Genomic DNA, 25,576 nt, shown 5'->3' with positions numbered 1-25,576 from the left:
TTTGATCTGACTATGAACATGAAACTACATAGTGATGTTCCCTCCTATCAATTCTAAAATTAAATAACCATGAGAAAAAGCATGTCACTGCACCATGAAAAAATATGTAAAACAAAATGAATGTCAAGTTATTCAAGATTTATTTAACACTGTTGTTTTGATGATTTCCGTGCATTCCTGATTGCAGATTTTTCCCATTTTGCCACACAGTTATTTCATATTGGCCTTACAAGGTCAGATCTAGAGTTGGGTCTTCATTGCTGGACACTATCTCTTTATCTCCACAGAAAACACACTGGTGCAAGTTTCACTGTAACAACTGCAAAAAAAGTTATATTATATTCTAACTGAACTCTGCATCAATATTCAATTATTTTTTATTGGCTTCAGGAAATGTCTTTGTTTTAAAGGGTTCATATAAATTAATGCATTATTTTCCATTTAATGCATTACCATGCTGGACTCTTTGACATTGATGGTTAAAACAAAGAAGGCATATGATTTGTATACAGATTTAACATTATTAATTATAAATGTGTTCTTTAATTAATAGACAATAGGCAACAATTTCCTCAGTTAAAAAGCTTACATTTGTATATCTGCAGATTAATCATTTGCATTTTATTTTGCTTTGATCATTTAAGTCAAATGAGTTAGACATGATAATGCATTAAAATAAGAAATATATTTTTGGGCATCAATCTATAGTGTGTGTCTTCAATCTAGAAATAAATTTCTTCTCAACAGATGCTAAATTATAAAAAAATATATAAACCAAGATTTTGATTATGACATACCTGCATAGTTAGTGGTCTCCATAACTGCTCAGAAATGCTCCCTATGACAAACGTGCTGGTGTATGGCTTGGGAATAGTGCTGCTCCAACCAATAGCGCAATTCTTCCTACAGGCGGACCAGCTCCTGAATATGGTTTCTGTCATGGCTGTGATAACAGTATGTAACATGCCCTTTTCTACTTTCCAGAGAATGAATCTTCCAATCTTAATTACAAATTAAGAACAAATATATACATATGCACATGTAATGTTGTTAAAAACAAACCATTTATGTGCCACAAAACTATAAGATTTTAGGTGATTTTAGGTTTAGCCAAAACATTTAGTCATTTAAAGCTGCACGTTCACAGATTTACTGTTTTTACAACTTTTGTATTTTTGTCTTGGAATGACCTATTTTTTGCTTAAATATCTGCAAACCAGTGATATAAGACTACTGACAAAATATTAGATTGCAGACTTCCATATTTCAGGTCGAAAACTGAGGACTTATGGCTTAAAGCGTTACTAACGGTTTAAGAAAAATGCATAAAACATTTTGAACTAAAATACAAACATTTTCTGACTAATTTATTGTCAGCAATCTTATATGAATGGTTAACATGCATTTTCACATTTTCACTGCTGCACTCTCAGTCACAGATTGAAGGTTTTGACAACTTCTTTTACTTTTTGGCTCGGAATAAGCTAATGAAAAGCAGTATGAAAACTGATGATATAAGACTGCTGACAAAAGATAAGATCATGTTTTTTATATTTACATTTGTTACTATTGGTGTTATGGTTAAAAGCATTACTAACGCTTTACTAATAATGAGATTTTTGGCATAGAACATCATCTTTTGACCGTATCAAAATAAGAAAACAGCGTTCCAATATTTTCAGTTGTCTTTTTTGACTGAATTAATATAAGAAAGCAGCGATCCACTTTTTCCAGTTGTCTGTTATGACCAGTGTTCAGAAATTCGCATAAAAAATTCATTACAAGATCAAGAAATAAAAAAAGAGTTGGTAAAACAGACAATCTGTGAGAGTGCAGCTTAAACATTTAAAGTGATATGCATTATCAGCCAAGTGCAGACCTATTCACATCCTGGATACACAACCAATACATTCATCAGCTTTACTGATTCGAACCAGGCACATTTATATTGGTAGACTAGCATTTTACCATTCTGTGCTGGCCAGTAAAGTTCTCATTTGAATTAGAATTCAAAAGGTGTATACCTTTGTTCATTTTTTTTGCCAACTCTGTTTCAACTGAACTTCCTAAATGAATGAGAAGTTTCAAAAAATAATTACAATATTTCAGCAAATACCTGTATTTATGTCTTTCTTGTGCAATCTGTCAGCTTTGGTAGGCTCAGGTTTCATTTTGTCCATCTCAATACTTATAATCTTCTAGTCTGAGGTATTGCCATCCGATTTTTAAGTCAGGTCAGGCAGCCATTTCAGCTTTGTTCAAGTTGTTTGTATCAGATGATGTTAACAATACTAGCCTTGTATCCAGACACTTCTTAATCTGAAAGTTTACAAAAGAACATGGCCTGTAATATTTAATAAAAAAATCATAATTGTCAACCCCTGGATGATGGGTTCTAAAGAAAACCTGTGAGAAAAGATGCTACTGGTATGGTGCTTGAACCCACGACCATGTGAACACTTGCATGGAGATCTGTCAAACTGAGCTAACCGGGTAACTGATATTTTGGCAGCTCCCAGCTTGGCTCTACAGTTGACAGGTGCATTATACATTATAAAGACAATAAATCAAACACTGGAAGCACTAGTCCATAAAATAGTAACTTGACTGATCTTTTAACAAATTTTGAAATGGCATATCCTTCACATACAATTTTTTTTTGTACCAAAAGTGGGGAACTTTTCCGATTGGGATTCCGGTTCAGATAATTATCTAAAATTTGAGTTATGTACACAAAACATAAAATCCCACGAATTATAATGAGTTTGACGAGTGTTTTTCTTCATTTCATACTGTCAAAACATAATGATATAAACTGTTATACATGAAGAGCACCTGCAAGGCTGCGGTGCATAGATTTACAACAATCGGAGCCTTTTGGCCATGGCCGAGTTGTTACGATTATATATACAAAAGGTGACTGGTCTATCTCGAAGTTAACCTGAGATGGTCGAGTTGTTATGCTAGGTAAAATGGTTGTGTTTAAATGCATTAAATGCTTGTTTTGTGAAAAAAATCTTTGCACTTACATGTTAATAACTAAAATACGAATATAAACCTTTAATATCTATTCAAACTTATAATACTTATCTAACTACGATTTCAATATCTCTCCACCCCCACCCTGTTTTGCACAAACCCGATTAGACGTAAGGGATTGGAAGAATCCCATATAACACGTCTATTCTTTTAGACTATTGAAGCATATGTTCTTTTTTGATGGTTGAGCGGTTTCAGGTTAAACAACAATTAAAAATGCGTAATAATTTTAGTGTATAATCAACTCTGAATTGAAAGTAACATGAAGATGTTGTAGTGAAGGATTTGCCATATATATATTATAAATATATATATATATATATATATATATATATATATATATATATATATATATATATATATATATATATATATATATATATAATATGTATATGTATTTATTTTTTTAATCGTAAAAAGAGTCCGTCAACGAATAAATATTTAGACTAAGAGATGTAGATCAACAAGATGTACCTTCTAATCCAAATAATTGTAAATAGACAGATTTTTTTACGATTTTTGACACAGCAAATCCTTCATGTACAAATTGTTTTGTACAAAAAGTGGGTAGTTATTCCGATTGGGATTCTGGGTAAAAGCATATTGCGTCTATAACATATCATAAAAACAAAAAATATTACCAGATAATGTTATTTTATATAAATTCTGTAACCAAAAAGTAATATCCAGCAAACAATTATGAGTTTGATGGTTTTTTCTTCATTTCATTCTGTCAAAACATAACAATATATACATGAAGGGCACCTGCAAGGTTGCAGTTCACAATTTTACAACAATCGAAACATTTCGGCCATCAATTGTAACAACTCGCCATCTTCAGTAAGCTTCGAGATAGTCAATTCCTGTGCGATACTGGCCGAGGTGTTCCGATTGTTAGGCCAAGGCCGAGTTGTTACGATTGTATTATCTCGAAGCTTGTCAGAGGTGGCCGAATTATTACGATTGGGTTAAGTTGTTCCGCTTGGCATAATTGCTATCTGTGTCAGTCAACTTTCCTTTAAATGGAAAGGTAAATAATGTGTTTTAATGCATTAAATGATTGTTTTTTTTTGCAAAATAGCTTTGCACTTCCATGGTGAAATATGAATATAAACCTTTATTATCCATTTCAACCATAAAATACTTCACTTAATACAATTTCAATATTTTTCAAACACCCCCGCTTTTTGCACAAACCCGTTTAGACGTTAGGGATTGGAAGATTCCCGTATAACACGTCTATTATTTCAGACTAATGTACATTGTTAATGTACATGTACCTTCGTGTCCGAAATCGATCACTTCCTGGCAGTTCATTTCTGGATTGTCTCCATCTAAATTTAACATTTTTAGACGCATACATTGATGCCATTTTTTGCTTCGACTGGGGTTGAAAAGCAATAACACTAAATACAGGTCGGTTATTTTGTAGAGGAACGTGTTCGAAGTAACATTCAATTTCATTGCATAATCGCCGCCATATTGTGTTGACTTTAAAAACCACACCCTATAGTCCAAAATAACAATAGGCATAACGTTGACACACTGTGATAGGTATAATCCAAATAACTTACTCAAACAAATACAATAGTTCGATTGCTGCTGAAAAAAATCATTTGAAACATAAAAGCTATTTAACAAAATATTACATGACATGAACTCTTTCAGGCGCGTAGCTGGATCAAAATCAATGTGGACGCCCATTGAGGCGGCGAAGCCGCCGAAGTGCTAGGGGGGTCTGGGGGCATGCCCCCCCGGAATTTTTTGAAACTGTTGAATGTAAATGGTGACATCTGACGCATTTTGGAAACGTATTATTGCCTTAAAATACTGAAACAAATTTCTCTTTTCACATCTGATTTATTTATTTGTGAACACATTCATTAAACAAAGTCAAGCCTTCGGCTTTTGCTTCCAGCGAATTTAGACACTACCTGGTCAATGTCAATGTTAACATCCCGATATACGTGCATCAGGGCAAGTCCTGTCATGCGCTCTGTCCGCATCGTCGACCTCAGGTAGGTTTTCACCCTGCGCATAACGCTAAAGCTCCGTTCAGCAGTAGCAGATGATGCCGGCATGGTCAGAAGAATGGTGAGTACTGTATAAACTCCCTTGTAAAGATCCGGATTGGTTGATGCTACAGTTTCACCCAATGTGCTTGGTTTGTCATTTTCATCCATCAATTGCCATCTAGCCTTCCACCGCCTAACCTCGTTATGGAATGACTGGTTTCCCTGAGGTAGGTCCACCGAATACCCCGCAAAAATGAGATCCACCATTCCGTCTGTGCAAAGGTTCAACTTGGATGGAATCAAGTACTGTGCACGGAATCTTTCCTCGGCCACAATCAATCTGTCGCTAAGTTCTTGACACAAATGGTCCAAGAAAGGGAAGTAGAGAGCTCGCTGCCAATACTGTTGTGGATCATTGGCCGGTGGGTTTGCCCGGTTTCGTTGGCGTTGAGCAAGACGGGGCATTGAAGGTTCAATCTCAAATTCTGCTGCAATATCTTTAGCGCTCTGAAACAATGCTTCCCAGACATTAGGGTCTGCCCTTTCGTTTTGAAACTGACGGATGAGGGTTTGACTTTCTCGCGTTGCCTCAAGCAAATCGCAGTCGACTGCCTGAAGAAGATAAGACAACGGAACTGTACTTTGCATAACGTGCTCAGCAACGACCAGTCCGATTATGAAGTCAAACTTCATGATCGACGCCAAGTGTTGGCCTGCCTTGTCATCGCCATCCTCCTGTAGCTGTTCAAGGGCATGAACAACAACGCTGTATGCTGACTTGAACGTTGAGAGGGCATCGGCTCGGCTAGTCCACCTAGTTTCACACAGAGTTCTCAGTTTGGTGCGTTTCTTCAGCTTTTCCTGTGCGTCTTGGTCAGCAGCAAGTTCATCAACAAAGAAGTTTAGTCTTTTGGCCGAATAATCAAATGCAAACCCTACCTCTTGCACAGTTGTCATCACTGACCTTATGCATGGGTCCTTGCTGCTATGCATAACTGCTAGGTTGAGGCAGTGGGCTCTACAGTGTACATACAGCGCAGACGGCACCCGTTGACGAATTCGTGCCTGTACGCCCCTGTGCTTTCCAGACATATTTGCGGCACCATCATAAGCCTGAGACCGCATCTTATCTACTTCGATATCATGATTTTCAAGAGAGGTCAAGAGTAGTTCTGCAAGTACCTCGCCAGTTGTTCTACTTGCTTGAACAAATCCAAGAAAATCTTCACGGACTCTAAATTGCTGGGAACCGCTTCCACGTTGGACAAATCGCAGACACACGGACACCTGTTCTTTTGTTGACTTGTCGGTCGACTCATCGGCTATAAGAGCGAAACAGACTGCATCATTGCATGCCTGCACAATTTCGATCTGTATCTGCTGAGCACACAAACAGATCAGTTCATTCTGTATGTCGGGCGATGTGTATGTTGCCCTACGATTTTCTGGAACATTTAGATGCTGTGCTAGGATAGGGTCATCTGCTGCCTTTGAATGCAGTATGGCTAAAAAATTGCTTCGTTCTTCTGTATTACCTCTGATAGCGATATTTTGCTTACCACAAAGGACGATTACTTCTATAATTTTCCTGAGAATATGGCGGTTCTGCTCCACTAGGCGTCTGTGACTGTCCGATACAGAACTTGTGATGGGTTCCATCTTACCTGATTGTATATCAAGAAAATGTTCCGCCATAGCTGTAACATTGTGATGGTTTGACTCTGCTAATTCGTGCCTCTTGACGTACTTGGCTAGGTTGGACCAATCCTTCACTGGTGTACTGATGAAAGTTTTCTCCTTCGCATCTTTCCGTCCAAATACGAAACAGGGGGCGCAGAATAAGGCATCTGTAGAAATCGAGTATCTGAGCCAGGGGTGGTCTGTCAACCAGCTTGATGACAGCTTTCTCATTTTCCCATGGATGCTTCTACAAAAGAGAAAACAAAAGATGTATTAGTTGACCTGGTTCTGACTTCTATCAAGGAACAGTTTTCACCAAGAAGTGTCCGGTAAATTGTATTATAAATTTACCAAAGCTCTTTTTTGATGCAACTACCATAACCTATAAATGTTTAAAATATAATGCAACTAGGGTCTACACTATTTTGTTTACCTAACCCTGTACCTGCTATTCGCGACTATTCATGCTTACTCAAACAGCTTGAATCCAGACCAGACGCCGAGTATCTCATCTGGATCCAAGTTTTTTTTAATACTAGAAAAAGGGTATACCAAATTTGAAGAAAATCGGACGATATTTAAAATTGAAGTAGACGATATTTTTAGCAGACGACAATTTTCGTAGCCGCCCGGCTAAGGGTAAAAAGCATGACTAAACATATATGTTACATACTTAACTAATATCGACGACGTGATCGAGATTTAAAGGTCTGTCAGACTGGGGGCGTATTCATAAAGCTTCTTAGGAAAATCTCAAATTAGAGTGATAAATTCAAAGGCAGATTTCTCGGTTTTTACCCACAACACTTCAATGAAATTGTGTATGCTCAAATGTTAAACAACGTTTTACACAAGCATGCCATGTTGCAATGAAGTATAATTGAAAATAAACTGGAAATTTGCATTTTAAATTTTTACTTGAGTTGGGGATTTTTAAATCTGCGTGTCACTTAATTGTATTTTTTTGCATTCAAAAGACAACACAACCTACCTTGAGGGAAAGTTGAACATATGGCAGTCAGTCCATGTGTCTTTCAATATCGACCATTTCCACTTTGCTTCAAGTTCTCCACTTGCCGCAGTAGCTATATCAGGATATGAAGGACCACTGTGGGTAGACTTAACTGGCTGAGCCTGTCCAGGTTTGGTGCTGTCAGATTCTGTGGCAGATAGATCTAGGTCCATGCTGTTTGCATGCTCCGAAGGTGCCGTGCCGGTTGCTTCTGGGCACGCAGTCGCTGTCGCGGTTTCAAACATCCGCTTGAACATTTTGTCCAGTGTCATAGGTTTTGTTTTTTTCATTTTTTACAACAGCCCGAGGACGACCGCCATGAATTAATAAAATATTAAAAATATATTGACGTCACTTTCATATGTAGTGGATGACATACTAGTTGTGACGTCATAGTATGACACAGTTATCGACCGGGTCACCCAGAGTGGCGTGTAATTGACCTGATGTGCCGTTTTACTTTAAGTATTACACACTTTTTTCGTTTAAATTATTAAAAAAAAATACTTTTATTTATTCAATAAAAGTAAACTCGTGAAAATAATGTGCACGCCCGGGCGTCTTGGCGTAAAGGCAGCTACGCGCCTGTCTTTAACCGCGTATGTTTTATTTCTTAATAGCTTTCATTCATAAAATATGTTCTTTGCCGGTGTTTGCCGGGTCAGTCTTGAATGCCGGGATATGTGTGACGTCACACGGGGTGCAAACATGTGTTGTAGCTTACTATTGGTTGTGGGGTAAAATGACTTCGTATGTAAATGCTATACTTTCATTATTTTTCATTATTTTGTTCAATAAAACTCTCCAAATTGCAAGTACATCTATACTGTACTAAGAGTAACACGCAATATTTGTCATAAAAAAGGCAATAACGCGTTAAATACACATAAGCAAGTACTTGACGCCCCACATTAACGTAAGTAGTTCTGTTGCTACGCATGTGGTGTGTATTAATATATTCATGTTCAATATGTCGTGTCAGGCGACTAGTCGCGTTTCTGAAATACCGCTCTCTAAAGACTGTCGGCTTGCAGCCGACAGTTTAAAAACTACTGTTTGGAACATTGCCGTCACCGCAAACCAAGACTCAAGACATTTGCTTAAACAAAACGTAAGTCAATTTTGAAGTTTAAAAAGCATATAAACGACTATGAATGCCTATTAATTGTATATGTACAGCATGGTCACTAAAACAGAAGTCGTATGGGAAGAATCTTAACCAATAAAAAAATATTTCAGAACCAGTTGTTTGGGTTTATGAGAAAATCTTCTTTTGTTTTTCAACACTTTGTTAAGAACATCCCTTCAGCCACAAATCACAGATCATCTGTATACGAAGATGAACAAGAAAGGTAAAAACATGCCACATTCCCCTCTCAATCCCTGGTGTACCCCGGCCCTGGTGGGAGGGGGGAGGTGGGGAGGGGGGGGGGCGTTGTTACAATTGTCTGACTGGTGCATTAACAACTAGAAAATAAATTTTCAAATGCAAACTTGAATCTTACGTTGCAGTTCTGCTAAACTTTAATGAAATGTTCAGGAACTTGACAAACAATCTTTCGAAGTTCATGAACTTATTCAAAAGTTCATCAACTTCAAATGTGGTTCATGAACTTTCAGTTAACTGGTCAAAAGTTCATAAACTAATAAATCATCACAATAATAGTTCATGAACTTCAATACTTGGTTCATGAACTTCACAGAAATTCTTTCAAAGTTCATGAAATTTTGGAATAGTTCATGAACTTCATGAACCTTTTTCACAGGGGGAACTCCAAATCTACATCAACAGAGCTCTTCAAATAATTAAAATGGTCAAGAGCTCTTTAAACCAATTGAAGACCTCTTTAATTGATTTGAAGATGTCTTTTGTTTTATGTTATTATTATAAAGTCTATTGCTGCTCCAAATAATTGACTAAGAGAGCTCTACAAATCAAATGAAGAGAGCTCTAATTGAATTAAAGAGGGCAACAAATGATTTGTAGACAACCCCAATACCGACATATACGAACTTATCCATAGCTCTAAGTATGTAAATGATTTAATTCAATTGTCGAGAGAATTAATTCGGCTAAATCTGAAACAACACAATAATTATATAATAATGATTTGGAGATATCTTCACTTATCTATTTATATAAAATATAACATGAAAATTTAAAAAAGATATTATCCTTACAAGAATCACCAATGGTTAAAAAGTATATAACACTCTTTGAAACGATGACATAAATAACAAAGAGTATAAAAACAAGAATTGGGCTTCACAAGTAAATATATATATATATTCGGTCACTTTATGACACGCCTAACTAAAGTTATTCGATACCACAGGTGAGTTCGACGCCTCCCTTCCGCCGGCCCACCCGAACAACGACGTACGCCTTTGTTATGCTTTGTATTGTAATAATTTACCTGTCAAAAGCAATTAACAAGTAGAAAAATGTAGAAAACAATCAAATAAGGTAATAATTTATATTAAGGGTAACATGGAGTTATGTTACCTGATCGTGTGATGGTCCTGAACAACTGTCTGAAGTATTAAGTGATTGATTGAAGGGTATTGGAGTTATAATTGAAAATGTCAACTTGCCCTAAATCTCTAACCTGACGCCGACGCAGACGCCGACGCCGGGGCGAGTAGTTAGAAAAACTAAGAAACACTTTTTAAAAAACATATTTTGCCATTATGACGGTAAAGTTGGAAGGTAGTTGGTAGTTGGTAGTTGGGGATTCGAATATTCAACTACTTACCAGTTGCCAGTTGGGGATTCGAATATTCAACTACCTGCTAGTTGACAGTTGGGGATTCGACAAACACTGTTTTAATTCACTTTTATTCGTATATTCGCCAGTCGGATATTCGACCATTTCCAGTCGATTATTCGCGAATGTTCAACTGCAAACCAGTCAGTAGTCGGGGATTCAGTTTATGTCTTTATGTATGGTTTTAAAGGTCACATATGGGAAAATTAATCGCCAAATGTTTCTTTATGCATGTACACATATGTATCTTTGCGACAAACACTGTTTTAATTTACTTTTATTCGTATATTCGCCAGTCGGATATGATAATTGAGTCTGTTGACAACCATGATTATTATTTTTTACCTTTAACTGGCATTATATTTCAAAGATTTGTTTTTCCAGAAAGACACAGGATTCAGTGTGTGTGGGGGGGGGATACTTTTTATGTCACTATCGGACATAATAAGTATTCAGGGGCGTAGCTAGGGCCTAAAACACTTGTAGGCCCGATAATTAATCGAGTTTGGGGATTTATATATGCACATTACACACACTTAATTGTATTTGCAATGATTACAATAAAAATCAAGTTATACACCCTGCACGTAGTTTAAAGAAACAGTGTGCTGTGGTTAAAAATAAAACAAACTTTTGAGTTGTTCAACGTGTTCGAGCAGCTATTAGATTTTATTGCATTTTTGGTTTATTCAAATTTTATCGTTTTTAAAAAAAAGTTGTAGGCCTAGGCCTTCAAGGCCTATATGTAGCTACGCCACTGGGACTATGTAGCTACGCCACTGGGACTATCAAAATGCGCATTTCGGACTAATTTTCTTGAGGAAGCACCCACAAACTTCTCGACCAAATGGATTTAAACATTTAAATTTCGGTTCTACGGGACGTGCGAATGTCAAAAGATTGTGTCCTTAAGTTACGCCCCCTTTTAAAGTCAATTCCTGAATCCGCCCCTGTCACAATTAATTTCAAAAGTTGAAATGAAATATTTCATATATTTCATATTTCAATGCATCTTCATGTTAATTGGCAACGGATCTTTACATACCACTTCATCATGAATTAGAAATTAAATTAACCACATGGTCTAATAAGATGACGAAGCAGATGTTATATTACCGTGCATATGCTGGTGAATGATATTTGTCCACAAATCCTGGTTTGCGGAAGTAATTTTGACCCCGGTGAGTACATTTCACAATCAAGCACGTATACACACATTCGGTGTATTGGGACACTGGGTAAACCGGTTGACCTCGATTGGAGTTCGATCTTTCGATCTTTCATTATCTGTATCAACACGGGTATTCGTGTGTTTTAAAACAATGGCAATGCACTAAAATGGCTCTACTTAAGCCGTTGTTTTTATATCCGATAAAGTAATGAACAAACAAAAGCAAAAAGCGAAGAGTTCGGATCGATTCGGCGCTCGGAAGTCGCGTAGTTTGTTCAAATACAGTGGGAAATGTTAACTCGGTGAACCAGTGCATGTTCGTGTGTCGCCTACTATATAAGTCGAGTATGATTACAATCATGACACAGTGAGTTAAGAGAGTAGGATGTGAATTACCTCTGTATATTGAAATTAGACGAACATTTTAACCACTTTATTTTAACTGGCAATTTTCTTTGGACTTTTGTTTATCTAATTTCAATAGTTGATAAATGTTTTGTTAGTGTTTTTTTACAATTTACTGTAATAGTGATTTGAATCGTTATTGGCATTGCATAAACTGATTCCAGTGGAGAAGATCTTAACACTTTGGATTGTAATTTGAACCATAGCTGATGAAGGTAAAGTTTATTGGTATTACTTATGACTTTGAGACATGTTATTCTAATTTCTTTCTTTCTTTTTTGTTTTTGAAAAAGTACTTTAAATTCTGACAAACATCAGCGCACATTCAAGTGTCGCAGTGCCATATAGGCTTGGGACAATCGCCAGATTTTGAAATGTATACTTTTGACTTATGCTGTTTGTTCAACTGCACGTGCAATTTCGGTATGGAGCTTACTTACAACGGTGAATTACTGGACGAATTATTATAATTAATACTATAGTTTCTGATGAGACGTCTGCATTTTGTCGTAACAATAATTTACGGTCAGTTAGCTTTTTTTGGGTTATCTTTCATTAACAAAAACTATCAAAGCTTGTACAACATGCTTTAAATGATATAAATGTCTGATCTGAATTTCATGTTTGCTTGAAAGCTTGCCAGACGACATTTATTTGCTGTAACATGTTCATGATGATTGGCAATAATGTAATCATAATTAGCATTTAGTTCTTTCTTCCTCAGTTTCGTCTGTTGGATTTGTTTCACTCAACAAAACACCACCTAACGTACTACATTTATTGTTGAAGTAAAAAAATCAACATCTTAATGTTTCACTTATTTGCGGGTTGTGCACATTTGTAAATCGCTATGTCAGAAAACATTTAAAACAAACCCCGTTGCCTTTTAATAGTGGTAAAATAAATTATATTAAATCGTAAGTGTATTTTATTTTCAATTGAGAACACGCGACCTTCGGTAATATGCAAAGATAACAGAAAAACACAACTATAATAATATTTCTTAATAACAACATTAATATTACTATGAGGGAATGGAATTATATATAACCATGAAACCATTCGCATGGCCTGTTTGGAAGGCATTGTATAATTGTGACAACAATATCACATTGCAGCTTATTGCGAATATGAAAATTTTACAAATTATTTATCTTATCATCAGTCTCAATTAAAACCAATTATTAAATTAAAACGTCGTCAAAGGCACTATTTCATATTTGTCAATAAATTTATATATATACATATATTATTACGAAGGTTTACTGATATCTTTTCAGTGAATCCCTGTGCAATATATTATGATTAACCAAAAGACTGAAAGAATAGTTTAATAAAACCCCTAACGAAGTTCTTAAGCCTTTCTCGAAGGATTTCTTTCAAGTTCTGAAACCCTATATCCCGATTTTTGGGCCTTGGTTTTGTGAATACAAGGAATGCTGATGTTATCAATAATCAGAGCTTCGTTTTATGTTAGGACATTGAACAATTATTTCAAAGCTGCAAGCAAAAAGGAGCGACGTTTTAAATACTAGGCTTTAGAAAGTAATTGAAACAAACACCATGAAAACAGAAGATCTTATAATCAGCAATGGAAAGAAGAGAAAAATGTCTGGGTATTTAAGAAATAGTTAGATACCATGAATTAAAATCTTAATGATCAAGAATGGGCAAGGTGAGCGTAGCAGGGATTGTATAGAATGAATGGCATTGGGCGGACCCTTTAACACCCGCGAAAGATGAACTTCTTAATGATTAAGCCTAGTACTAAATGATTGCCGATCTGCAAGTTCATTGGCTGTAAATGTAGATTATTTTCTAATAACAGAATACATTCACTGCCTGTTTGTTATTCAATGATGATTGTTAAGTTATACAATTATATTAGACAATATTTCATTAATTTGTAGTGGTTCTGTATGATTTATTTAAGCCAGACTAATGTGCGCGTATTTGTTACATTTTATATGAAAGGGTGAATCTTATGATAACCCCATATTGTGTGTTATTTTTGGGAAATATTTTCAATGCATTACACCAATCAAGGGAACAACATTGACTTCTCCACGTTAAAAATGAGTCTGGGCAAATTTGGTGAGCCGATCAGACGATCGCAAACAAAAAATTATTTTATTTTTTGTTTATTATTCAATTAACCACTATACTCCTAAATATTTTACGAGGTCAGACCTCCAAGTTTTGAAGTTTGGAAGAGGGTGTATTTCTTACACTCCGCAGGGGAGCGATTTTCGATGGTAATGCGAGAGCTTGCAACGTTTCGTTATATGGCCACTTTGAATTTTGGCAGGCAAGTGCATCATAAAATTCATTTATACGCCGTTATATATTAGCATTGTTTCTATTATAGAAAAGGAAGTACGATCGTCTGATTTTTAACACATAAAAACAGCTGGATTTAGCGAAATTTGTAATTTCTACAACTAAAGGACAATAAGCAACATAATGTTTGTTCTTGAATTTTGAATTTTAATAGTACAATTATTTTGAAAAAAACATGTGTTTAACTTGTTCATATCTCTTTTCTTTTGTTCAACACAGTTTCCAAGAATGGTCATCGACCCTGAAAACAAACTCCTCTTGTCCTCTGTCAGATCATTGTAATGGAGCGATTTTACTAAACCCTACCCCTTAGGCTTAACAATGTCCCACTCTTACCTTATCGTAGCCCTAACTATAGTCCTTAAACCTTGCAATGACTGACTCTTAAAGCCTTAGCAATAACCCACTCTTGACTAACAGTAGTCCTAACTAGCCCTTAGGCCATGCAATGACCAACTCTTACCTAATCCTAGCCCTAACTGGTCCCTATGCCTAATGAAGTAGTAAATACGAACAAGCAGTTTAGGTTTCGGACCAAAAGTAAACTCTCGCGTGATACGTATAATGTTAAGGTGTTCAATTATAAGGGCGGTTGCAAGAAAATTCTTTATACATGTGGGCTACTTTTTGCGCAGTACGTCATCCAGGTTTGTGTATATTGTACCAGTATGGAATATAAGTATCTATCATGTGTTTCCGGTTCGGATAGAAAAATCCGACCCGAGGGCACGTGCGTAAGCCGGTAACGAGGCTTGCCGAGTTACCGGCCACGCAGCGTGCCCTCGGGTCGGATTCTTCTATCCGGACCGGAAAAACATGATTGATATTTTTTCTTGCATATCTAAATTTATCAATTTGTGAAAAAAAGACGTAGAAAACTTTTGAACAATTACACCAAAAAGCGCGTGCGACGTTGTTTACTGATGTCATAGAGCGCAGTTATTTTAAATAACTAAAAATAGCGTTTTTTTACGATTATTTATTTTCAATTTTAATTAAAACTCTTGCTAACATATATATTTGATTGCGCTTTATTAAAATGGCATAACATATTTTTCATAAACCATACAATAAATGAAATAAGAAGTGGTGCGTTGTTGCGCGTGACTCATCTTTCATGGGGTATGTAAGATGGGGTTTTCCAGCACTGGTCACATGACCGGAAACACACGTCCGGTATGCAAGAATTGAATGTACGATAGCACGAGAAACGTGATTTGATGGGAGTATCAGCGAGACTGCAAGTACAAGTTATAAGTGAATGAGCGCAAACGAGTTTTAAACTCAATTTAAAGTGTTGCATGTACATGCAGCTTCACGTACACGTCAACGTAAACGTACGTTGTGTTTCGTAACCACTCTATTGTTTACTATTTCCATTTGTGGTATTTTATTGCTACCACTTAATTACCAGGTCAAGCAGTTCCTTGCGTGGAGGTTAAACTCCACTAAACTCCACTATCCCATATCCATGGCGGACAATCATTGGAGACACAAAAATTGTTATGCATTTTCAACGCATAACAAATTGATGTGGCGTCAATGATAGCCCACCGTCTTACATTAACCCCCTGCTGTTGGGGAATCTATAAAGAGAGCGGTATTAACGTGGCACGCAAAAAACAGCCCCTGTTCACGACATAATTTTATCAAAATCCAGAAAAAGAAGTTACTTAACCACTTGTGGTGCTGACATCGCGATCTTATTCTATGACGACTGACATCGACAGCTGCTATCTGAACAAAAACAAATACATATACATGTTTGCCTGTGCGCCGTATATAGCTCGCACAACTGGGTGAGTGGGTGCACATGCATGATAAAGTGGGTGATCGCTGTACTCATACACACCAAGCAGCTTTACAGACACTTGTCAAATGTAACACCTTTTACATTTTAATCTTAGAACATGGTTGATTCAAACTTGAAAATAAATTATAGTTTTGATAATTTAGAGACGTTTGGAGTTTTAATGCAACCACACGATGCAACCATAGGTGGCAGTTTCGATCAGGGATGGTGTTATGTATACATACCGTATCCAAATAGATGTGTGTGTGTGTGTGTATATATATATATATATATATATATATATATATATATATATATATATATATATATATATATATATATATATATATATATATATATATATACACACACACACATCTATTTGCATGCGATATGCAAGATCGTTTACTTGGTGTGTTAATTGTAATACATTCATCACATACCTTTACTTCTCATCCATTGATACATTCATTATAAATCTTATCATCTGACTCCTCGGTACATTCATTATATATCTTATCATCTGACTCCTCGGTACATTCATTATATATCTTATCATCTGACTCCTCGGCACATTCATTATATATCTTATCATCTGACTCCTCGGTACATACATTATATATATTATCATCTGACTCCTCGGTATATACATTATATATCTTATCATGTGACTCCTCGGTACATTCATTATATATCTTTACATCTGACTCCTCGGTACATTCATTATATATCTTATCACCTGACTCCTCGGTACATACATTATATATCTTATCATCTGACTCCTCGGTACATTCATTATATATCTTATCATCTGACTCCTCGGTACATACATTATATATCTTATCATCTGACTCCTCGGTACATACATTATATATCTTATCATCTGACTCCTCGGTACATTCATTATATATCTTATCATCTGACTCCTCGGTACATACATTATATATCTTATCATCTGACTCCTCGGTACATTCATTATATATCTTATCATCTGACTCCTCGGTACATTCATTATATATCTTATCATCTGACTCCTCGGTACATTCATTATATATATTATCATCTGACTCCTCGGTACATTCATTATATATCTTATCATCTGACTCCTCGGTACATTAATTATATATCTCTACATCTGACTCCTCGGTTCATTCATCACATATCTCTACATCTGACTTCTCGGTTCATTCATCACATATAAATATCTTTACATCTGACTCCTCGGTACATTCATTATATATCTTTACACCTGACTTCTCGGTACATGTATCATATATATTTAGATCTGACTTCTCGGTACATGCATCATATATATTTACATCTGACTTCTCGGTACATGCATCATGTATCTTATCATCTGACTCCTCGGTACATTCATTATATATCCTATCATCTGACTACTCGGTACATTCATCACATATCTCTACATCTGACTCCTCGGTTCATTCATCACATATAAATATCTTTACATCTGACTCCTCGGTACATTCATTATATATCTTATCATCTGACTCCTCTGTACATTCATCACATATCTTTACATCTGACTCCTCGGTACATTCATCACATATCTTTACATTTGACTCCTCGGTACATTCATCACATATCTTTACATATGTCTCCTCGGTACATTCTTCACATATATTTACATCTGACTTTTCGGTACATGCATCATATATCTTTACATCTGACTCCTCGGTACATTCATCACATATATTTACATCTGACTTCTCGGTACATGCATCATTTATCTTTTCATCTGACTCCTCGGTACATTCATCACATATCTTTACATCTGACTCCTCGGTACATTCATCATATTTCTTTACATCTGTCTCTTCGTACATTCATCACATATCTTTACATCTGACTCCTCGGTACATTCATCACATATCTTTACACCTGACTAATCGGTACATGCATCATTTATATTTACATCTGACTTCTCGGTACATGCATCATATATATTTACATCTGACTTCTCGGTACATGCATCATATATCTTTACATCTGACTCCTCGGTACATTCATCATATTTCTTTACATCTGTCTCTTCGTACATGCATCACATATCTGTACATCTGACTCCTCGTTACATGCATCACATATCTTTACATCTGACTCCTCGGTACATTCATCATATATCTTCACATCTGACTCCTCGGTACATTCATCACATATCTTTACATCTGACTACTCGGTACATGCATCATATATCTTTACCTATGGCTATTCGGTACATTCATCACATACTTAACATCTGACTCATCGGTACATGCATCACATAAATTTACATTTGCCTCCTCGGGACATTCATTACATATATTTACATCTGACACCTCTGTACATCCATCACATATCTTTACATCTGACTCCTCGGTACATGCACCATATATCTTTACATCTGACTCCTCGGTACATTCATTATATATCTTATCATCTGACTCCTCGGTACATTCATTATATATCTCTACATCTGACTTCTCGGTACATGCATCATATATATTTAGACCTGACTTCTCGGTACATGCATCATATATATTTACATCTGACTTCTCGATACATTCATCATATATCTTATCATCTGACTCCTCGGTACATTCATTATATATCTTATCATCTGACTCCTCGGTACATTCATCACATATCTCTACATCTGACTCCTCGGTTCATTCATCACATATAAATATCTTTACATCTGACTCCTCGGTACATTCATTATATATCTTATCATCTGACTCCTCGGTACATTCATCACATATCTTTACATCTGACTCCTCGGTACATTCATCACATATCTTAACATCTGACTCCTCGGTACATTCATCACATATCTTTACATCTGACTCCTCGGTACATTCATCACATATCTTTACATCTGACTCCTCAGTTCATTCATCACATATATTTACATCTGACTACTCGGTACATTCATCACATATCTTAACATCTGACTCCTTGGTACATGCATCACATATCTTTACATCTGACTCCTCGGTACATTCATCATATATCTTTACATCTGACTACTCGGTACATTCATCACATATCTTTACATCTGACTCTTCGGAACATGCATCACATATATATGAACATCTGACTACTCGGTACATTCATCACATATATATGCATCACATATCTTTACATCTGTCTCTTCGTACATGCATCACATATCTGTACATCTGACTCCTCGGTACATTCATCACATATCTTTACATCTGACTCCTCGGTACATGCATCATATATCTTTACATCTGTCTCCTCGGTACATGCACCACATATCTTTAAATCTGACTCCTCGGTACATGCATCACATATATTTACATCTGTCTCCTCGGTACATTCATTACATATCTTTAAATCTGACTACTCGGTACATTCATCGCATATATTTACATCTGACTACTCGGTACATTCATCACATATCTTAACATCTGACTCCTCGGTACATGCATCACATATCTTTACATCTGACTCCTCGGTACATTCATCATATATCTTTACATCTGACTACTCGGTACATTCATCACATATCTTTACATCTGACTCTTCGGTACATGCATCACATATATTAACATCTGACTACTCGGTACATTCATCACAAAACTTTTCATCTGATTCCTCGGTACATTCATCACATGTATTAACATCTGACTACTCGGTACATTCATCAAATAACTTTACATCTGTCGTCTTGATACCTTAATCACATATCTTTACATCTGACTCATCGGTACATGCACCACATATCTTTACGTCTGACGCCTCGAATATGCAAACATTAATAACATGAAATATATTGCATATCTCCAAACGCAATCTTTTTCAAAGAAAAAAATTGTATAACAAATACATATGGAAGATATTTATTATTTCCTGCAATCCTAAACTTTAGAACTGTCCAAAAGTCGGTTACGTTCTAAATAGTTTGTCGAAATGCCATCTATAAACTAAAACTTTCAATGAGCATTTTATTACAGAAGGTTAATATAAATATAACCTGTCTTTGTTTGACATATATGCACTATGCATGGTGGCTGTTTTCTGCCATTTCGTGTTGGCGGGGTTTCCGGAAAGGGCGATAAACAAAAACTCGCCACGCGCAGTCCTGCACATAGGTATTAGCGTTTTTAAATGAAATCTAAACCATTTCATCATATATATCACCATGAATGTTCTGAAGGTAATATGTGTAAAAGAAATCTGGAGGTTCGAGGTATTGACATAGCGTTGGGTTCTTCTTCGTGAGCTGCAGGCGTTGGCATCGTCCAAACACTTTCTAATCTTTGCCATAATAAAACCGTGATTGTTTTTGGAAAGCATGACACTTAGTACACGCCTTTCCGATGGTAATGTGTATATGTGTAGCAAACACTCCAGGTTATTGTTAAATGGTTTTGAGTAATGCCCCTTTATGTATCGTTAATGAACGGTTAGCATTATTGTAGCATGCCTCTGGATATATCCATCAACGTTACTACAATCCATACCAGATAGCAAGAGAATAATGATAGGGGATATTTTAGCTGTATTATATTGGTTATGTGAAGTATTGTGTTGATTAAAAAGTTAAAACACGCTTTACGAAACACGATTAATTGTCTAGTTGCGTTAACTCACACGACTTTTGTGGCAGTATCTTGTTTAGTTATTTCATCTTAAAATGTATATGTATTGATGAGACTTAGATGAACTATGAAACATGCTTTGAATAGTACATGTTTTGATGTGGACTGCTTCAGCTCACCGGCGGCAGTATTAGTCAGATATGGCGAACATTGTTTTCGATATAATACTATAACTACGTATACAAACACCAAGATATATACCTGATGCTGCCACCTGTGCTTCAGGTATGAATCATTGATATACCGTACCATTTGTATATAATATGTTCAGCGTATATCGCCTTTGGTAAGGGAAACCAAGACATTCTTTAACTCTATCTACTTGTTAACAGGAGCGATATGTTCTGATATCTGTTACCATGTGCTGACACGAAGTAGTATATATCAGTCATTATATCAGAAAGAGTTGACATTGATATCTCTATTTAAGACTTCCAGGTTAACCTTCAGTACAGTCCAGTTTGAAATTAAGTAACCTTTATTTATAATGCCATTAACCATGAGACGAAGTACGTTATTCCTAGGTCCAATTTTCTTCACCTTCAAGACGCCGATCTTTTTAGTACAAAAATGTTGACTTTCGTTGAAGGATCATATTTTACCTCAGTTTTTTTGCACACAGTGCATGTTTTAATCGTTCGTTATACTTTAAAACATTATGAAATAATATCTACTCTGTGAACTTTTGCTTATTTCTTTCTACGACAAAAACTGCTGTAAAAATCTTTAAAAAAGAGAGAAACGTGAAATTGATATGGTAATAATTTTCTTCAAAATGTTTATTTTCAAAGGCGACTTTGGCGAGTTCATTTTGTTTATATGTAGAAATGCATAAACAAATAGTGGTTAGTTGAAAGCGTTTACTCGCATAAAGAAATCCTTTATTTTTATTTGTTTGTTTATAAATCAATTATTATCTGAACTCATCAATTTTGGTATGTTTTATAAATTTCTTTAGAAAAGTTTTGTATTTGGTTATTTTTATTTTTTTTGTATTTGAATACATGAAAAAACCGGACAAGGTCCCCTTTAAATATTCTACGTGATAAATCAAAATGATGCAACGAAACATATAACGATATTACGATAAATCCGTTCTTCACCATCCCCTGACTATCTGCACCTACCCCTGCCTATGAGCCCCACCCCCTGCCTATCTGCACCATCCCCTGCCTATCTGCATCATCCCCTGCCTATGAGCAACAGCCCCTGTCCATGAGCACCATCCCCTGCCTATGAGCCCCAGTCCCTGCCTATGAGCACCATCCCCTGCCTATGAGCCCCATTCCCTGTCTATGAGCACCATTCCCTGTCTATGAGCACCATCCCCTGCCAATGAACGCCATCCCCTGCCTATGAGCACCACCACCTGCCTATAAGCACCATCTTCTGCCTGTGAACCCCAGTCCCTGCCTGTGAACACCATCCCCTGCTTATGAGCACCATCCCCTGCCTATGAGCCCCATCCCCTGCGTTTGAGCACCAATCACTGCCTATGAGCACCAGTCCGTGCCTATGAGCACCATCCCCTGCCTATGAGCCCCAATCCCTGCCTATGAGCCCCAATCCCTGCCTATGAGCACCATCCCCTGCCTATGAGCCCCAATCCCTGCCTATGAGCCCCATCCCCTGCCTATGAGCACCATCCCCTGCCTATGAGCCCCAATCCCTGCCTATGAGCACCATCCCCTGCCTATGAGCACCATCCCCTGCCTATGAGCCCCATTCCCTGTCTAAGAGCACCATCCCCTGCCTATGAGCTCCATCCCCTAACTATGAGCACCATCCCCTGCCTATGAGCCCCATTCCCTGTCTATCAGCATCATTCCCTGCCTATGAGCCCCATTCCCTGTCTATGAGCACCATCCCCTGCCTATGAGCCCCATTCCCTGTCTATGAGCACCATCCCCTGCCTATGAGCTCCATCCCCTAACTATGAGCACCATCCTCCGCCTATGAGCACCATCCCCTGTCAATGAACACCATCCCCTGCCTATGAGCACCATTCCCTCTCTATGAGCCCCATTCCCTGCCTATGAGCACCATCCCCTGCGTATGAGCCCCATTCTCTGTCTATGAGCCCCAATCCCTGTCTATGAGCACCATTCCCTGCCTATGAGCACCAGTCGGGCTTTACACAGCTGTTGTACTTAATTGACCTTCCAATGACATTACGTGCAACTACCCAGGAAGTGTCGATGAGAACACGATAATCGATTAGCCGACCAATTCAAGAGCTATGTACACGGTTTCTTGAGAGGTTCAACATTTTCCGGGTAATGTCAATTTGATGCAGAATTCTTTAAAAGAACACCAAGGGTCATTGAGTTCGAAATGCTAACTTGTCTTGGAAACAGTTCTAGCAAACAATGTTTGATGCGTTCATGCTTCATTATGTATAAGTTATGTTATGTTCCATGCCCACACACTATTAATAACATTAATTTGCATATGCAATCACTTGTGTTTCATGATAGTTCACTTTAAATGACTGGCGTTATTACGGACCGTTATTATCTTAGGTTTGTCAGGATTGTAACAAAGTGAAAAAAGGCAATCGCCTTCGTTTGAATTGGAAATTATTTTAAAGATAAGGTAAAATTCAACTTAATATCATTATTTTATCATGTATTCATAAGATCGGATTAAAGTAGTAAATTTTACAAAAAACAACGAAGAAGAATAAAACATTTACATGAGATGTTTCAAATGTTATATCTTTTACCTTTTATGTACGAAAATAATTTTGGTTGATCTTAATCTTTATCTAGTTAATCAGCATGGTATTTATTGTATACATACCATGATACTAAATCAGTAAACGAGTGAAATGGTTTTGCACTTAGCTGATAACACTAACATCAGGGTGAACACGCCTCGCCCTAAACTAAATGCCCTGATTGGGGCAAGATACCAACGAAATGCGTATCAAATTCGAAATGCCTTTCAGCCTCATGTTTTTTTTTTATTTCCTCACATTTTATACGCCTGCTCATAGAACGGGACATAATTATAGTTTCACATGCGGCGTATACGGTTGGGATAGCGGGCGGCGTCCAGTATGTTGTCCGATCAATAACTTTAGAAGCAATTGTCCAATCATTACCATATTAAGTCAAATTGTGTATGGGCATTATATCTTGGACAAGTTCGATAACCAGCCATATCACTCGGAGTTATCGCCCTTCAAATATAGAAATAACCTAATATCGGTAGTGTCCGATCAATAACATTAGAAGCTGTTTTCCAGTCATCACCAAAATTTGGTCAGAATGTCTATGGGCATAATCAGACAAGTTCGATAACCAGCCATATCGATCGAGTCATTTGAGAGTTATCGTCCTTCGATTATAGAAATTACCTAAAGTCGGTCACTGTCAAAGCATTTATCCAATAATTACCAAATTTGTTCAAAATGACTATTGACATTATATCTAAGACAGGTTCGATAACCAGCCATATCGATTTAGTCACTCGAGAGTTATTGCCCTTGAATTATAGAATTAACCTAAAATCTGTATTTACCGATCAATACCTTAAGAAGCATTTTTCCAATCATCTCCAAATTTTGTCAGAATGTGTATGGGCAGAATGTCTCGGTCAGGTTCGATAGCCAGCCATGTCTCCTCTGTCGCTCCAGAGTCTTGACCCTTGAATTAGAAAAAAAATGTGTTTAAACTGTCCGCTCTCTACATTTGTCTAATGTACAACCATTTACCACCAAAACTTGACGGGCGTATTTTTGCGACGTTAGGTCATTCATAAAATTAATATTTGATGAATTGGGTACATATTGAGTGGTGACGTGAAACGAGTATCATTGACATTAAATATAGATCGAATCAGATCGTCGATATGAATTTGTTTCGGGGCGGTGAAAGAGGATTTGAAGTAAGAGGGCGCAGTTTGACACCCCTACAGGAATATTTAGGCTGTAAAAGTGGTGTTGGTGTTATGAGTTTTAAATGCTGCATTTTTTGTAAGTAAAACATGCACGCTTGTCTATAATACTGATATGATGTGATATGAAATGGGATGCGCGCTCCAGATGTGCACCCTGATTCCGCTTGTGGTACACCATATATGCACTTTAATAACTTAACTGCAGGTTGACTGAATATACGAACAAAAAAACCTTTTTAATGGCAAAAAAAAAAGTTTCAAGCATGTTGCGTGTTTGTATTGCCTGTTAATGTATCGTTGAGGGAGTCAACGTGCCGATGCTTGTTAATGTATCGTAGAGGGAGTCAACGTGCCGATGCCTGTTGATGTATCGTAGAGGGAGTCAACGTGCCGATTCTTGTTAATGTATCGTAGAGGGAGTCAACGTGCCGATGCCTGTTAATGTATCGTAGAGGGAGTCAACGTGCCGATGCCTGTCAATGTATCGTGCCGATGCCTGTTAATGTATCGTAGAGGGAGTCAACGTGCCGATGCCTGTCAATGTATCGTAGAGGGAGCCAACGTGCCGATACCTGTCAATGTATCGTAGAGGGAGTCAACGTGCCGATGCCTGTCAATGTATCGTAGAGGGAGTCAACGTGCCGATGCCTGTCAATGTATCGTTGAAGGAGTCAACGTGCCGATGCTTGTCAATGTATCGTAGAGGGAGTCAACGTGCCGATGCCTGTCAATGTATCGTGGAGGGAGTCAACGTGCCGATGCCTGTCAATGTATCGTTGAAGGAGTCAACGTGCCGATGCCTGTTAATGTATCGTAGAGGGAA

General features: G+C 37.0%; 2 protein-coding genes across 3 annotated transcripts in view; one reads left to right on the top strand and one right to left on the bottom strand.

The window, feature by feature from the left end:
• Positions 1-4,922: 4,922 nt before the first annotated feature.
• Positions 4,923-8,003, bottom strand: LOC128244162 (zinc finger MYM-type protein 1-like). The gene is made up of 2 exons (XM_052962179.1): positions 7,726-8,003; positions 4,923-6,981 (listed from the first exon to the last, which is right to left on the bottom strand). The coding sequence occupies exons 1-2, from the start codon at positions 8,001-8,003 to the stop codon at positions 4,923-4,925; spliced, it is 2,337 nt and encodes a 778-aa protein (XP_052818139.1).
• A 3,989-nt stretch (positions 8,004-11,992) lies between these two features.
• LOC128242104 (alpha-tocopherol transfer protein-like) overlaps positions 11,993-25,576 on the top strand; it is a 38,349-nt gene continuing 24,765 nt past the window's right edge. Inside the window, exon 1 of one of the 2 annotated variants that reach the window (XM_052959146.1) lies at positions 11,993-12,305. In XM_052959146.1, coding sequence (XP_052815106.1) covers positions 12,300-12,305 — 6 coding nt within the window. In that variant the 5' untranslated portion in view covers positions 11,993-12,299. Of the gene's footprint in view, positions 12,306-23,327; positions 23,446-25,576 lie in introns of those variants that run through there. The other variant, XM_052959147.1, reaches the window with a different exon arrangement.

This window comes from Mya arenaria, chromosome 8, assembly GCF_026914265.1.
Source record: "Mya arenaria isolate MELC-2E11 chromosome 8, ASM2691426v1".
NCBI lineage: Eukaryota > Metazoa > Mollusca > Bivalvia > Myida > Myidae > Mya > Mya arenaria.
This window is presented reverse-complemented; position numbering and strand designations above follow the sequence as displayed.